At 36.9% G+C, this 17,139-nt stretch overlaps 1 protein-coding gene across 4 annotated transcripts in view; it reads right to left on the bottom strand.

Annotated features, from left to right (window-relative positions):
* Nucleotides 1-2,792: 2,792 nt before the first annotated feature.
* Gbs-70E (Glycogen binding subunit 70E) overlaps nucleotides 2,793-17,139 on the bottom strand; it is a 55,321-nt gene continuing 40,974 nt past the window's right edge. For 3 of the 4 annotated variants that reach the window (XM_074107657.1, XM_074107660.1, XM_074107659.1), the window contains one exon: nucleotides 2,793-7,705. In XM_074107657.1, coding sequence (XP_073963758.1) covers nucleotides 6,832-7,705 — 874 coding nt within the window. In that variant the 3' untranslated portion in view covers nucleotides 2,793-6,831. Of the gene's footprint in view, nucleotides 7,706-8,230; nucleotides 8,659-17,139 lie in introns of those variants that run through there. The other variant, XM_074107658.1, reaches the window with a different exon arrangement.

Below are 17,139 nucleotides of genomic sequence, written 5' to 3'. Positions count from 1 at the left end.
GTTGTTCAGTTTGACGAGGATGATCCATGTTTTAATTTTTTGCTCGTATAACAGGCCACACCCGGTATAAACCGGTTATACCTATACTTTAATTTTATCACTATTTTAGCTAATTTATTAATAAAAAAAAATGGTTTCTGTTTTGATATTAAAAATTATCTGACATTTTCTTAAGTATCTATTTTTGTTTCAATACGTTATTTGTACTATATCGCGATTGATAATCGTTATCTATATATGTAGATAACAGATATGTCGATAGTATGAAACAAGCTAATTTTAGTGAGATAGCGTAAAGCACTAATGTCTAGACTAAGTCTATATACTCGAATTGTTATTGATTTGATAATGTAATTGATCTCTCTATACTGGGCACATCGTGATATGTCGAGAAAAAGAAAAATTTTGGTACGACGAGCGAAGCGAGGAGTGGTTAGTATGAATTGTGACCACAACGCACAAGCCGAGCGAGTGAAGCGAACTTATATGGCGGCGTTTCCTGATATGCCTAGAAATTTCATGATCTGCCTAAACATCACTAGACTAATCGTTAAACGGTGAGTTCTGAACGATGTGGCGGATGCCTCTTAGCCAAGTAATGAAACGGCGCCATTTCACGATATGCCCAAGAATTTCGTTATCTGCTAAATTTTACGATCGGCCGCCGACATTTATATTGCTTTCTCAAGTAGCTCACACACATGCTCAGACACATGTAAACATACCGTAATTTAAATAATTAAGTACCGAATCCGGTCACCACGTTACAGGCCCAGCCTAGTGTGGGACCAACAGATATTTGTAACCCTATTGTATGTGTTTTTTCTTGTGATAAACAATTTTTTTTTTTTTTTTTTAGCTTTAGTCAACTTCAGTAAGCTAGTTGAGATAGCAATATAAATACGAACTTTACGGCAAAATACGATGGAAACCATTATTCAATGGATCTGTACACTATATATTTAAAAAATATAACTACTTACCGATTCTGTTGTGCAGTGACAAAATCGTTACATAAAGCTGCGCAAGACCTCGCTTCGGCCTTTCGCTGGGTCACCGGCTTTTAAAACGGGAAGCGAGAAGCCCAAGGTGTGGGCTGACCTTAATATTAGCATTCCGTTCGAGAGAGGAAATAGGATGACACTTGACATTCTAATGATTTATTTGATTGATCTTTCCAATTTATTAAATTTGACATAGTAGTAATTGTACCTAATTTTAAGTTTTTGCCCATGTTTTAACCCTAAAATATATTTTTTTTTAATTTAATTCTAATTTTATTGTGGCTGACTGTGTTGTAATTTACCACTATCATATACCTATTTTTTTTTTGTTTACCTACAATCCGACGATCCTTTTGTGAATTTCTTATAATTACCTGACATGTATTTTGTCATTAGGTAATAAATAAATCTAATCTAATCTAGTCATAGACAAGAAGTAGTTTTTTTTATTTTAGGACGAGAGAGATAGAGAGTGGGAGAGAGAGCTCAACATTTTCAGCTTTATCCTTTATCGCTATATGTCAAGTGACCAGATTTGACACTGGAAAGGAGCGTCGAGCGATTTCATGTGGCCGCAGCCTAATTTTCTTTTTGGAAAAGCGAGGTCTCCTGCGTCGCCTGCTATAGCTGTATAACAGGTAGGGAACCTACTTACAATAAATTTATATACTGTCATTTGGTGCAAATGGAAAATGGACAACTCGAAAATATACGTCAAAGCGGAAAAATTACAATTTTAAATACATCAACAAGGAAAATTGACCAAACTGAATATCGGCGAAAATAAACGAATTCTAAATACCTACTTATGTTGCATCCACAGGTTGCACCCGAAATCATTTGTTTTGGGCCTATATATTAAGTTAAGAACTGATTTAGACAACATTCACTTATTGTTTATTAAATTTTGCTCCTAATATAAATTAGGAGCAAAATTTAATAAGCAATGCAATTTAATAAGGAATATTGTCCATTATAAAATGGACAATATTCCATTTGGCTTTAATTAATTTACAACAAAAATAAATTTGGTTGTAAATATTTTTCAGCATAATTACATTTTGACCAAATACACTTTGGCTGATATTCATTTTGGTCCAAATTCAAAATGGTCAATTCAAGTGGACGATTTTCCATTTGAACAAAATGACAGAAAATCTTTTTGAAAGTTCAATATCTCAAAAACTTGTCAACCGATTCTAATTAATGAAACTCATCGAAATGAGTCCGTTTGAGAGCTACCACAGACAGACATACATTGGCATCACACTTAATATCCCTCTTTTTGCGTCAGGGGTCAAAAATCTTGTCCAATATTTCGGGATTATCTAACTATCGATTATTAGATTTTTTAAAAGAAAACTATCCTATTATGTAAAAGAAATATTATGCCAAACTTTACTAGAATAATGTTAAATAAAAATAATACTTAGTCAATCTTAATCTTAGTAATAATATGTTTTTGCTAAAAAAAAAACATTTTGAATACAAGATTATTTGCTGACTGTACTGGCATTGTCATCCAAACTACATTTGCGTACCAATTTCAAGTCGATGCCATTAACCGTTGAGGAGTTCCGTCCTGCAGAGACGATCCTGGCTGGACCACCAGGATGTCACTACTAGATTATTGTACTGACACCAGATTTATATAAGTACCTAGGCCAAATTTCAAGTGAATCCGACTACTGAAATTGGGTCAAATTCAACTTGCAAGATTTGATTAAAGACAAACATCAGGACAGGTAAAACTAAATTAATTAAAGCTTGTAAAAATAAAAAAATAGATTCATTGAATTTCTTTTATTCTTGTAGATAATAGTGGTCAATATTTACATATCGATCTTATTAATAATTAACTACAAAAACTATCATTTCTTAACATTTACAAATACAAAAAGATATAAATTAATAAATAAATTAATCAGTTCTTTCGTAAAACATACATCATTTATAATTTACTAGTAACAACCCTTGGCATAAGAATAATCATTATGTGTAATAATAATTAGGTTTATAAATACATAATAATTATATTTAATTCGCTTATTCAGAACCATGCGGCTTTGACAGTATGTCAAATTATCACTAAAATAAAGCTACCGTATGAGACTTGACTTAAAAATAGCGAATCAAGTAAAAATACATTCATTACAAATTTATTATTTCATTAAAATATTTTTATACAAATAACAAAAAATATAAATGATAATAAATTAAAACACACATTTTTTCTTGGAATACAAAAACGTTGTGTGCCGGTCGTATAAATAATTCATAACAACAATAATCATTATCTACAGTTAACTATGAATTTATTAAAATCATGGAACATTTCAAAATCGGACAACAAAGGCTAAATTCCTAAACATATATAACAAGTCCGTCAGTTAAATTTTCAAAAAATATTAAACACGATTTTTTCTTTCACCAATTAAACAAAAAATGATGAAGATACTGCCAGTTAAAGTGCCGCGTGACGTCACTCCGCAGTACCCTTTTTACTAAGGATTAACGTCCGTCCCCCTTGAACTTTGACGCACTTCACCATGTTGCCATTTTTTGATAAAATAAAATTTCGTGTCCACTATTTTATGATAACCTAATTTACAAACTTGATAGATTTTTTTTTACTCAGGAATCTACGTACATAATTATGTCAACCTTAGTAGATACCAAATCCACTTTTAACATTTTACACAATACATCCAAACAGACAGTTAAGTATTATTAGACCACGATACGACTAGGATTAAAAATCTATCATTGCTTAATTCCATATACAGAATTAAACTGAAACAATTCAAAATTAGACATATCAAAACAAAACCTCATTTTTAAATACAAAGTATACTTTTGAGGAAGAAGAATGAAGAGGCCTTTACCCAGCAGTGGGTGGATGTGGGCCGATTTGATTGATTGATACTTTTGAAGTGTGACTATTCCCACTGATTCAGTTCTACTGTGGGGAGAAGTGATAAATGATAACTATTAAATTAGTTAAATTGCCCGGGCATAATACATAATGTCTATCCCCTATTGGGCAAAGTAATAAGAAAACATCTCATTACAATTTTTTTTATTTTACGTAAAATTTAACGAATCCATAAACATCTATCAAAATCTGTAAAGTAAGTTATCTAATGGTAGAATTTAATTCTGGTCTTGTTTTGGTCACAGTTGATCCTAACACGCTCCTCCTCGCTGCGCTCGACGTCACCCCTTAACATTCCGACTGAATGAACCAGACTTCAGCTAACCAAGAACCAGTTGTAATCAAATTGCCCAACGATCATGTAGCAATATTCATAGTGCCCGGACAATGTGATAAGTAATGAAGTTTAGATTATAATTATCACTTTGCCCGGTAAAGCTTCTCATTATTCATAATGCCCGGGCATTATACGTAATGCCCTTATCAATCACTTGGTCCTTAAGCTATATAAATAAATAATTAATTCCTTAGTCGGTCAGTTATAAAATATTGGACGTGCATTTTTTTCTTTGTCTTTTGAAATGATATTTATGAAGTGACAAAATTAATAACGAACAAATTCTTTGAAGTAAACACTATCCTAAAAGCATGTACTCGTAAAGCGGCGTTTGCACTTAGTGTTCGAAACAGTACTGAGCGAGCAATCATTCGTTCGTTCGGTACATACATGGAAACAGATGTTTGCTTTTTACAGCGTACCATCAGCCAAATATGTGGTCTACCACCCTAAAGTTGATAATCGTTTGCATGTCATAAAACAATAATGTCAATAGACGTGTCTGTCAACTTGAAAGTTCGACTTTAGCGTCATATTAATTTGATAGGAACTTGTTTAAAAATTGGTAGACCACTTATTTGGCTGATGGTACATCGGCAGAGCAGCGACATTAGCTCAAAAAAAATGTTTGTTCAGAGCACTAAGTGAAAACGCGGCATGTAATGTATCCCAGTGTGTCAATTAAAAAAATATATAAGACACTTTCTACTAAGAAGTAATACAGGCCACCACTTACGAACTTAGAAGTGCTTCCTCCTTGTCATTTTTGTTAAAAAAAAAAATACACGTCCAATAATTGTCACGTCGATTTGACTGACTGAACATGTTTTTTTACCCAAGAATATACCCGATTAGTCCTGTAAAGAGTAACTCACAGTTCCAATCCTACTCTTATCGCGGCCTAATAATACGCTAAGCAGGCAAGCGCATGAAAGGTTGGGAAACTTTAAAATGATCTACACTTTTTAAGTATCATATTGGCAGCAGAGTCGTATTTAGATCATTTATAACATCAAAACCACTCATTCGTCCACTGCTATACTATTTTTCTAGGTTGACTTCTTCAGGCGACGGCATACAAATATATCTTTATACTACACTAATCAGTATCGGGACAAAAGACTTAAAAAAAACAGTCTGTTTCATTTACCCAATTATAAAAGGCAAATTGAAACCGAAATTACAATCTTCTGGCTATATAAACCAGACAAGGAACTGATGTAAAATCTCACATTTTCTTATACCCTTTAAAGCCATTTAGTATAAAAATGAGCACAAGGGTTAAATTGCAAATAAAATTGCGTTAACTCCACCAACTAGGCTATTCACAAATCCATCTTTTTTCAGGACAAGTCCTCAATCGAATCGAGACCTAGACGTAGGTACATACTTATTTTCTAATTCATCATCATGCCCCTGGTCACCAATTGTACATAAACACAGACACTTCGCTTTTTAGAACATATTGTCTTGGACTTAAGTATTATTAAGTGAAAAAATTGTGTCATTTAAAATTTAAACAATTCTTCACGAGTATTTAACAGCAACAAGTTGACAAACATCAGCATTGTAGCTAATCAAACAAACAAACAATTACTTAATTAACAAATCAGACTAATTATTGTTCTAATTTTTAAACATTATTTTCGTTTTGTCATTATACGAAACACCTTATAACCTTAAAAATGCTATACTTAGACTTTTTGAAATCACTGAAAAAAAAGTGACACAGCTTAGGGTCATTGTAAATTGACTTTACGATACTACAGAGAATTGTTTTTTTTTTACATCAAAAGTGCCAAAATAGCTTTCCAAAGTGTGACAATTTTGATGTCACTATTTTAAATAGGATTGGTGACCAGAGCATTGAAATTGTTGATGGCAGTTGACGTCGGCAGTTGCAAATTGATTGTTAAACATTGATCATTACTTAGTAAGAGCATTAAGATCACTTATGTCATCTCTAAGCGACTGTTTTGTCTTGGAACATTAAATGATTCTGAATGACTCATTGCATTGATAACAAAATTCTAAAAATAAAAATATGTCATGACATCTTTGAGTTACACTTTCTCATGTTTATTTTGAATCGATAACACAAGTGACTCATGTTTTAAACGCGATGCATTACTTTTCAATTTGAATGTTTATTTGTGTTTATTAACAGTCGAGTGACCACTACTGCTTGTTTTAAAATTAAGATTCCGCTGTTGCCAATAACATTCAGTAATCGTGCTGACGTGTGTTGACTTTAAGGATTAAGTTCATTAAAAAAAAGTTGCAATACGTTTTGATTCTGTAAAATCTGTTTGCAGTTCAACATTCAATTAACCTCCATCGCAACCGAACGTCCTCGAAATATCCAACATATCAGACAATAAATAAAGCATATGTCGTGTCGCCAGGCGAACGGCTACTGTCCCGCCGAGCGACTATCAGCCGACCAGTACATACCTACATATAATCCAGTCTTGACTTCTTGGCACACGGCAATGGCACAACAATCACAGAAATAGGCCGAAAGGCAACTGATACCGAAACTATAGGCACCCCGTTCACCAATAAGGCGTATTACCATTCAAATCCGTTCGGGCACGCCAGGAATTTCCATATTTTATCCTAGCGCAAGACACCGCTGGCGCGTTTCGTACAGAAGACTTCTCTATGGTATAGTTGTTGCCTTTATTACTGTCCCAGAATTCTGTTCCTTTGCAGCGGAAACCTACACAGAAATCTAGCCTTCTAGAATGAATAGGCAGCTGTATTCTGAAGCCGAAAGTATCGTACGTCGATTGTCCTTGCTGATTCAGAGGGCCTGACTCCACGAAAGCGCAGTAAGTGTCCTCGTTCGTCCTCCATCCATCAGACGAAGTCCTCACAAAAACTTCTTTGGAAAAGTCAAGGTTTTTAACTTTCACTGTGCCGTCGACGGCTCCTTCGTCTTGTTTTAATATCACATTCTCCAATGATACGCAATCTTCGGTAACTTTTCGTCGGAAACCCAAGTAATCCGACGCCGGCTGGACGAATCTTATCTCCCAAAGATCCTGGACTGGTGCAGGAGGTGGTTTCCGTTCCAAAGGTGGACTGGCTACGATCTTGAGAGCCCAATAAGGTGGCACATAGGATGGCTCCGTCATGAACTTCACTTGTTCCAACGCGTAGCCTCGTTCGTCAGCAAACACTACCTTCTTTTTCTTGTTTTCCGTCGGCATCCTCATACAAGACCTCGGGGCCGATTTCAGCGTGAGCTGCATAGGTTTTAATCCCATAGAAACCGGCAAACATGGCGCTGAGAAACCTCTTGTTGTTAACTTGGGTTTGTTCGGTCTTCTCACAGTATAGTCCGTTAGAAACCCAGCCGGTGGGCTATGTCCGTAAAACATCTGTTCGGACGACAACATGTCTATAGCGGCGCACATTGTAAATCTGTAACAATTTAGACGAGTTACTCCTACGGTTGTACGGTTCTAAATGCGGCACGATATCGCGAGTCTGTCTTGTCACACACGTCCGCACGCTGTGCCGGTTGGCATCAGACTAAACGGAATGCCGGGCGCGCGGCGGATTTAAACGACGCAAGCGCAGGCCACGCGACTGATATGAATAAATGTGGGGTGACAATACGTCGGTTAGTACAGCTAAGGACTCTTTAAGTTTGTTGACGTTTTGTTGTGCCTTTTTGGGTCAAGGTGATGTGAAGTTAATAGAAGTGTTTTTTTAACTATTTTTAAATTGGGATAAAGGAAAATTACTCTAGAAATTTAGGCCACTGACGGTTTTATTATTGTGCACGTAAAACAAATTTTACGACAATTTAATATGACAGGCGTTTTAAATTTAAAGCGCTTATATTAAAATCAACAACATTGTTGTTTTCGAAATATTTCCGAAAGTTGAATGCAAATGTTTTACCAATTATAATATTATGATAATTTAAATATCTAAACCTACCTGTGTGTTGATTTAAACTACTTCTGATCTTAATTAATGGCGGTGAAATTAAAACAATACTTCTTCATGTAAAAGGTTGCTGACGAAGGAGCGGAGCGGAGGTGTTGATTGACGGCGCGGAAGCGATGATGGAATGAAAACGGGACGGCGCGAGCGCGGTTTTAAAGACGCTCACTTTAGCGGTGCGGACAGGAAGACGCGAGTGGAAAGGGGCGTGGTTCTAAGCCAATTAATATCACGGCACGGGTCACTTGACACCAATTGACCTAGTCCCAAAGTAAGCAAAGCACAAGGTTCACATACATACTTCCATCCATCCCAGCCTATAAACGTCCCACTGCTGTGCACAGGCCTCCTCTCAGAACAAGAGGGCTTGGGCCATAGTTCCCACGCGGGCCCAGTGCGGATTGGGAACTTCACACGCACCATTGAATTGCTTCGCAGTTTTGTGCAGGTTTCCTGACGATGTTTTCCTTCACCGCAAAGCTCGTGGTAAATATCAAATGTAATTCTGCACATGAATTTAGAAAAACTCAGAGGTGCGAGCCGGGGTTTGAACCCCCGACCCTCTGCTTGAGAGGCGATAGGTCAAACCACTAGGCCACCACGGCTTCATATATACTTAAACACCCAAAACTTGAGAACATTCGTATTTTCCATACAAATAATCTGCCCCGACCGGGGACCGAACCCGGTACCTTAAGCTTCGTAGTCAGGCTACCGCTGGGCTATCCGGATCCGGTCGTCAAAATAGCGGGAGGGCAGGAGTTAAAAGGTGAAAATGCAAGTTATTTATTTCAAATAAAAAAATACATCATATACACATAGCGACAAACATAAAAACAAAAAACAAACAAGAAACTCAATCAAAAACGCATTTAATTAAAAATAGTAATGCACGGTATTAATAATCTAATAATCTTAGTCTAATATTTACGTATGCAACAAAGAAAAACTCACAACTACATACTTAGCTACTATTATACAGTACCTTTGGTGTACTTATTATGTATATTTTACTTTTTAACAGACTCCAAAAAAACATGAAAAGAACTGAACAGAAACAGAACAGGGGAAAAATGATTGAAATCTGGATTTATTACAAAGATTTGAATTTGCTATCGCATAAATAAATTTAAATATGTTTCTGTATGCGCCTCCACTGATCAGTTAAAAGTCGTTGCGAAACCCAATAGGGCGACTCCTGCTAGCTGGTGCTGAGGCAGCGACTTCAAACTGATCAGCAGGGCTACTACGAAACTCGAAACTCGAAGTTCGTGTCAAGCGGTCCCTCTGACACTTATACTGTTTAATACGAGAGCGAGAGGGACCGCACGACACGAACTTCGAGTTTCGTAGTAGCCCTGCTGTAACCTTATAGTTTTCGGTTACAAAATACGTCTCGTCCGCGTTCGCGTTAAAATCTCAATTTGTATGGAAACACGAACAGCGCCTCTAGCGGAACGTTTGCGATGTTCGTGTTTCCATACGAATTGAGATTTTAACGCGAACGCGATCGAGACGTACTTATTTTGTAACCGAAAACTTACACTAACCTTGCACTAGTGCATAATGCTAGACGACTGTTTAGTCCGTCAGTTCATATTTTTTTTCTTTTGTTTGACAAACAAAAAATGACGAGGATACAGTGTTTAGAAGTTTCGAGTGAAGTCACTATATGGACGATTTTTACCTAATACTCGTAGTGACGTCACAAGCCCTCACTCCGGAAGTTCGATCATCTACCTTTGTCGATTTTTAATAATTTGATAAACCAAAAAATACGTGTCCCATATTTTTCCATAATCTAACTGACGGGCTAAATAGATGGTTATATTTTTAACTCAGTCGTCATCCCTATTGTCTAAAAATCGAAAAATGAGTTCATAAAAAAAATAACTATATTTAGATTTATATAGGCAACTAATATTTACCAGCGGTTTCGCACGCGCACGCGTAAATCATTAGATCCAGCAGTTGAACTGAAATTCCAGGATTTTGTGAAATTCCCGCGGGAATTCCCAAAAAATGACGCCGTGGTCTTATTGACTTTGCATTATAAAAATAAACGACCGTGCCAAATCTCATGACTATAACCAGCGAATGGGATTTCGAGATGTTATCCCGAACCCGTGGGAATATCGGGATAAAAAGTAACCTATGTATTATTCCGGATATCCAGCTATCTACATACCAAATTTCATCAAAATCCGTCCAGTCGTTTTAGCGTGAAGGAGTGACAAACACACACACACACACACACATACAAACTTTCGCATTTATAATATTATTAGGAGTAGTGTACATGGTGCAAATTCATAATCGAACATATTAAAACTTTCCTAATTATTAGCAGAATACAAATATTAATCAAATTATAATTGGTGTACCAGTTTCGTCCACAGGCGACGAAGATATCAACAGTCTTTTAAGCCGATAACGTTAAAAACAACACGGATTTTGGTTCCACGTGTTGATAAACAAATGCCAAATTACCTGGTTAGTTAAAAATAAGTAACGCGTTAGATAACTATGTTGTTTGTTATGCTCTTCCGAGCCCCGTTTCGTAAGACATCGGTAGGTATAGTTTCGGAAGATATTGGCTGCTAATATAAAGTAAACATATTTACTTAGGTAATACAATACAATACAATACAATAACTCTTTATTGCACACAATACAGTAAACAGTACAGAGAAAACAAGTATATACATAGAGATTTTCTAAGGTAAGCAATAGGCGGCCTTATCGCTTCAGAGCGATCTCTTCCAGGCAACCTTTACAATGGACAGAAATAAGGAATACATTTTAGCAGGTGGTGCAATTTACAGTAGATTATAGCTGTATCAAGAATACATAAAAACTAACACATACAATACACATACACAACAAATCTAAACAGATAGATAGGTAGATAGATACCATAACAACACATAAATAAGCTAACTATAATATTTATACGCAAGATGACAGGTAGTGCTCCCTAAGCATAGACCTAAAGATAGGCAAGGACTTTGCGCGCCTCAAGTCTATCGGTAGGGAGTTCCACAACCGAGTGGCCTGGACAGTGTAAGAATAAACATAGAATTAGAGTTTGAAAGTGGGACAGTAAGGAGGAAGTTCTAAGAGCAACGAACAGAAGTAACATAGCTAAATCGCTCTTTGAGGTAGCAAGGAGTTGCAGGGTTAAAGAGAATGCCGTAGAGAAGATGGAGAATGTGAGAGTTTCGGCGAAAGCGGATGGGGAGCCACCTGAGCTGTGATCGGAAATTAGAAACATGATCATATTTACACAGATTTTGAATTCGCTCAAGTTTATTCAAGTGCTCTTCTAAAAGATCGGGATAACAAATGTCAGCATAATCGAAAATAGGGTGCAGTAAAGTCTGTGCAAGCGCAACCTTGGTAGCAAATGGAAGGAAATTCTGAAGGCGTCTTAGGGATCCCATCGCAGCAAACACCTTCCTGCTAATCTCACATACATATGGAGTCCATGACAGAGTGCGGTCCAAGATAACACCCAGATTTTAATGATTACGACGGACATATAATTTTGTGTTGCGCCTGCTTTTGATTTGTTTGTTTGCTGTATCAAGTGTTAACTCTTCAGTCACGTACTATAACATAATAGCACCTGGGCGACCGAGCTTTGCTCGAGCTAAAACTCGATAATAATCGTTTTCCCAGAGATAAGACCAAGCTAGATCGATTTGTCATCCCCGAAAAACCCTACATACCAAATTTCATCGGAATCGTTGGAGCCGTTTACGACATCCCAGAAATATAATATATAATATATAATGTTGCGGCCGATCGTAAAATCCGCCAGATCACGAAATTCCTAGGCATATCGTGAAACGCCGCCATTTCATGATATGCCTAAACGTTGGCCAGGCATATCACGATGAGCCTGAGAATTAATACGGCAGATCGATTAGAGCAACGCATTCGTCGATATTCCTAGCTCTATACCGGGCACATCGTAAAATAGTTTCTTTTTTGGCCACTGGTGGCGCTGCGTATGCAATGGCGGCCGTGACCAGCTGACCGGTCGTGTTTGTTTAGCGCGTGAAAAATGTCGGCGTCGCAACAAAATGATCCTTAAACCGAAACTAGTGATTGAATTCAAAATAGAAGTGCAAAAGAAGCTTTTGAACATCAGCTCCGTTCTTTTTATGTGAATCAAACGAATTCTGTGCACAATATGAAAAAACCATGGACGTCTGCCCGTATTTTAGAGGTTAGTATTTTGTTGATAAATAAAGTATTCACTAGTTGTTATTTATTTATATAGAAAAATTTAGGTACGACGAGCGAAGCGAGGAGTGGTTAGTATTAATTGTGATCACGACGCACGAGCTGAGCGAGCGAAGCGAGCGTGCCGCGGCAGCGGCCGGCGAAGTGCCAGAACCGATATGGCGGCGTTTCATGATATGCCTAGGAATTTCATGATCTGCCTAAACTGGCCAAATCATGAAATGGCGGCGCTTCATGATATGCCTAGGAATTTCATGATCTGCCTAAACGTCACTAGGCAAATCGCTAAACGGTGAGTTTTGAACGATTTGGCGGATGTCCCTTAGCCAATTCATGAAATGGCGGCATTTCACGATATGCCTAGGAATTTCGTGATCTGGCGGATTTTACGATCGGCCGCCGACATATCGAGTTTATATAATACATCGTGGCTTCCTGTGTATAATGCAAAAGATGTTGGCACAGGCTTTAATATTTTTCATGACATAGTATTAATGAATTTTGATAAATATGTACCTAATACAAAAATTAAATTGAAATCTAAAGCTAAAGAGGACAAGGGATGATTGACGGAAGGTATTAGAACATCTTGCAAAAGGAAAAGAGAATTATTCGTACTGACTAAAAATAGCTCTGATGTAAACTTGTTAAAGCATTACAAATCGTATTGTGTCTTGCTAAAGCAAGTTATTACTTTAGCCAGAAAGAATAACACAGAGAGGAAAATTTCTGTCTCTAAAAATAAAGTGCGTGAAACTTGGAAAGTGATAAATGACAATATTAAAGGTTGTAAATCGCATGATTTAACTATTTTAATAGGTCTATGTGATGGTGTAAAAACAGCAAACTCTATGACTGATGCGGCGAACTTATTTAATAATTACTTTAAATCTAATGTCGCACAGAATTCAAGCAATCCTCCTGGTTCAAAGCCAGTCCTACCTCCTTTTGGAACCACCTCCTTTTTTTTCTTTTCCAGTTGACAAAGATGAGTTGAGAAGGACTATCAAGGGGCTTAAAGATAAAAAGTCATGTGGTTATGATGACATCTCTTCCAGTGTTATAAAGTAATATCGCTGACTCAATATTAGAATCCCTCCTGTACTTAATTAATCTTTCTTTGACTGAGGGAAAATTCCCAACTAGGCTAAAGAAAGCTAATAAAAAGCCAATACTTAAACAGGGTGACGAATTTTGTGTTAATAATTACAGGCCAATTGCTCTCATAACAATTTTCTATAAGATTTTTGAAAAGATTATGGCAAATCGCCTATACTCTTATTTGATTGTAAACAAAATCTTAGCTCCTGAGCAATTTGGTTTCCAGAGGGGTGTATCTACTGCTGATGCATTATTTGAACTGTCCGATTACGTCTGTGGTGCACTGAATCGACAAGAAAATGTTGTGGCCATTCTTTCGGATTTATCTAAGGCGTTCGATCATGTTGACCATGTCATAATGCTCGATATTTTGAATCGCTATGGCGTAAGAGGTATTTCAAACAAATGGTTTGAATCATACCTGAGACACCGGGAGCAATGTGTCTTAGTGTCAACCTTAAATCACAAATGTCGCACAATGTCTAGTCTATTAAATCTGACATCTCATGCATGGAATCTGGTGTGCCCCAGGGGAGCATACTGGGACCCATTTTATTTCTCTTGTATGTGAATTACCTACCAGAGCTATTGCCCAGCAAAATAATTATGTTCGCTGGTGATATATCCATGTTATTTAAATTTAAGAGAAACGAAGTTGAAGACCTTAATAATTTAATTACAAATAACTTGTCCACTGTTGTCAATTGGTTAAGTACGCTTAATCTAACCGCAAACATAAATAAAACTAAGTGTCTCCATTTTAAAAATATTAGGACTAATAGAGTAACGCTAGATATAAAATCAAATAACTTGTCGGCGGCCGATCGTAAAATCCGCCAGATCACGAAATTCCTAGGCATATCGTGAAATGCCGCCATTTCATGAATTGGCTAAGGGACATCCGCCATATCGTTCATAACTCACCGTTTAGCGATTTGCCTAGCGACGTTTAGGCAGACAATGAAATTCCTAGGCATATCATGAAGCGCCGCCATTTCATGATTTGGCCAGTTTAGGCAGATCATGAAAAGTCCATGAAATGGGCTCAATGGTAAAATAGCAAAGATTCTTGTTTTTTTTTTATTAAATTGCAACTTTTAGGTACTTACATGTAAAAGATACGAGTATGTAAAAGAGATTGTGGTTTAAAAATTTGCAGAGCATTTTTTAAAGGAAATTAGTAATATGTGTTGTGGAGGTAGGAATATGAGGAATTCTAGGTGTAGGAATTCCATTTGGAATTCTATAGTGTTTTGTTTATTTAGCATGGTGTTGGTGTGTCGTTTGATTTGATTAAACATGTTAATTAAACATGTTATCTTTTAACATGAAACTACCGTTGAGACTCACTCATATTAAATATAATGACCCGGATAACTCACGTCTTAAATCGAGTTTAGCTCGACATGTTTCGGGCTAAAAATCGGACACTTGTTACGCCGAAGATATAGCATCAAGTCGATTTTCCTCCTCATATGCAGCTCAGACAGTTGGTACGTTCGCCGAAGGATAAGGAGCCCCTGAATGGCCCGGGTATATATGATTCCCTGTGCCTGTGGCAAACTATATTGGAGAGACTGGACGAAACGTTTCCACAAGGGATCGGAGCACATACGCAGTATGAGGAAACAGGACGACAAGGGGTCTGCTGTGGCCGAGCATTCAATGAACTTGGATTCGACGCACTATATCAGATTTGATAAGGTATCTGTACTTGCAAGAGAGAAATTTTTCATTCCGCGGAAAGTGCGTGAAGCTATCGAGATTAGTCGTCGCCGAATTTCAACCGGGATAGTGTTGGACGGTACCTCCGAGTTGAAAACGGTGTTAAATACTTCGTGCTGCGTCATCGGTGTTGTGAACGTACCTTTACAGAGCGATGTTGTTAGTGTTGTGTGCTACCCTACATTTGACAGTTGTAATGATGATGAAAACGCGGGTAGTTGTGTGCCGCTTGTCAGTTTCGTCGGGTAGTCGTGCGAGCAGAGCGGCGGCGCGCAGTGCGGCGTGTTGCAGCAGCCGCTGAGTCGCGTTGCTCCGAAGACGAAGGGCTACGGATAGCCCGAAACATGTCGAGCTAAACTCGATTTAAGACGTGAGTTATCCGGGTCAATTATATTTAATATGTTATCTTTTATTATTGGCTCTGTGTTGCTATTCCCACTACATGTATTGTTTTTAGCTGTTGGTTCTCCTTAAATAAATAAATACACATACCAAACCATTAAGCAAATCCCTGTATACAACTATTTTTTTTTTGGGTATTAACTAAATGTAAACAAAACGTCAATTGATGTCAAAAATTGTAATTCCCCCATTAAATTTCGAAACATTTACATTTCTGTAAGTATTGAAAATAGTCTAGTTTGTATTACAATGAATAAGTAAAATGTTTTAAATCCTTGAATGTGCCAAATCTGGCAGTTGAAGTTTGTTTACATTTAGTTAATTACCTAAATCATTCAAGTACATACAAATCATGGCCACTTTACGACAATATTTTCCCCGATGTCCTTAACTCTCCGGTCGCGTGGCCATAGTATTGCGCACGCGGCGGCCACACAGCGTCGCTACGCGCTGGCGTGATCGTCTGCGTGGCGCGAGAGTGTACTACACGCGCCGTACCTGGCGTTGTTTGTTAGAAAAAAAACACGGGGTGCCGACATGATATTGGGTCAGGTTTGGTATCGGCCATTTAGAAAAAAAAAATATTGAATTGGTGCATAATATTATTGAAGTATTAGCGATTAGGTACTTCGCTCACCTCCGACCTTACGATAGATTAATACGACTGATGCGCCAAATGTGTGTTCATCCTTGTAAAAATTTACTTCCGACTAGCCTTGTTTTGCTCCGAGGAAAACGTGATGGTGGTTATAGTTGGGGTTGTGTAACATTTTATGTATTGAAATAAATATCTATGTTAGGAAAAATACTAATGTGATTTTCCCACTAAAACGTCAATAAGCCAAAGCTTAAAGTTCCATCTTGCAGACTAGCTAAAACCAAAAAGTCGTTTCTGGGATATTGCATACGTTTTTTATAATAAAATTCCAACAAATACCTATTACTGTATATTATATTATTTATTTATTTTATTGTATTTTCATGTTGTTTTTGTTTTCTTTATTTTTGTTGTATTTGTGTGTCTGTGAATGTGATAATTTCTTTCTTTCTGTCAATGAAACAGATACAAAATTCAAATCTATTGCCAAAGAAGACATTAATTAATATCTAAGGCGTATTATAAAAATTTAATGATTATAATCATGCACAGGGATATTTGGAAATAACTCCGATCCGCATTCGCAATCCCTTACTCTAAATAGCGAATCTACTGTCCTAGTTGTAGTTGTACCTATTCAATATTTGTGATTGTGATTTTTGATTTGTTCGAATAATAATTGTGTTTTGTATTTGTGATGTGTAGAGTAGATATCATTAAACTATATTGTAAATCTGTTTAAAAATATACGAGTATAACTCGTTGAGTTTCTTGCCGGATTCTTCTCAACAGAAGTTTTTCTGAACCGGTGGTAGTTTTTTTATTG

Source organism: Choristoneura fumiferana, chromosome 26 (assembly GCF_025370935.1).
Source record: "Choristoneura fumiferana chromosome 26, NRCan_CFum_1, whole genome shotgun sequence".
Lineage (NCBI taxonomy): Eukaryota > Metazoa > Arthropoda > Insecta > Lepidoptera > Tortricidae > Choristoneura > Choristoneura fumiferana.
The sequence above is the reverse complement of the archived record's forward strand: the minus strand, read 5'-3'. Positions and strand labels throughout refer to the sequence as shown.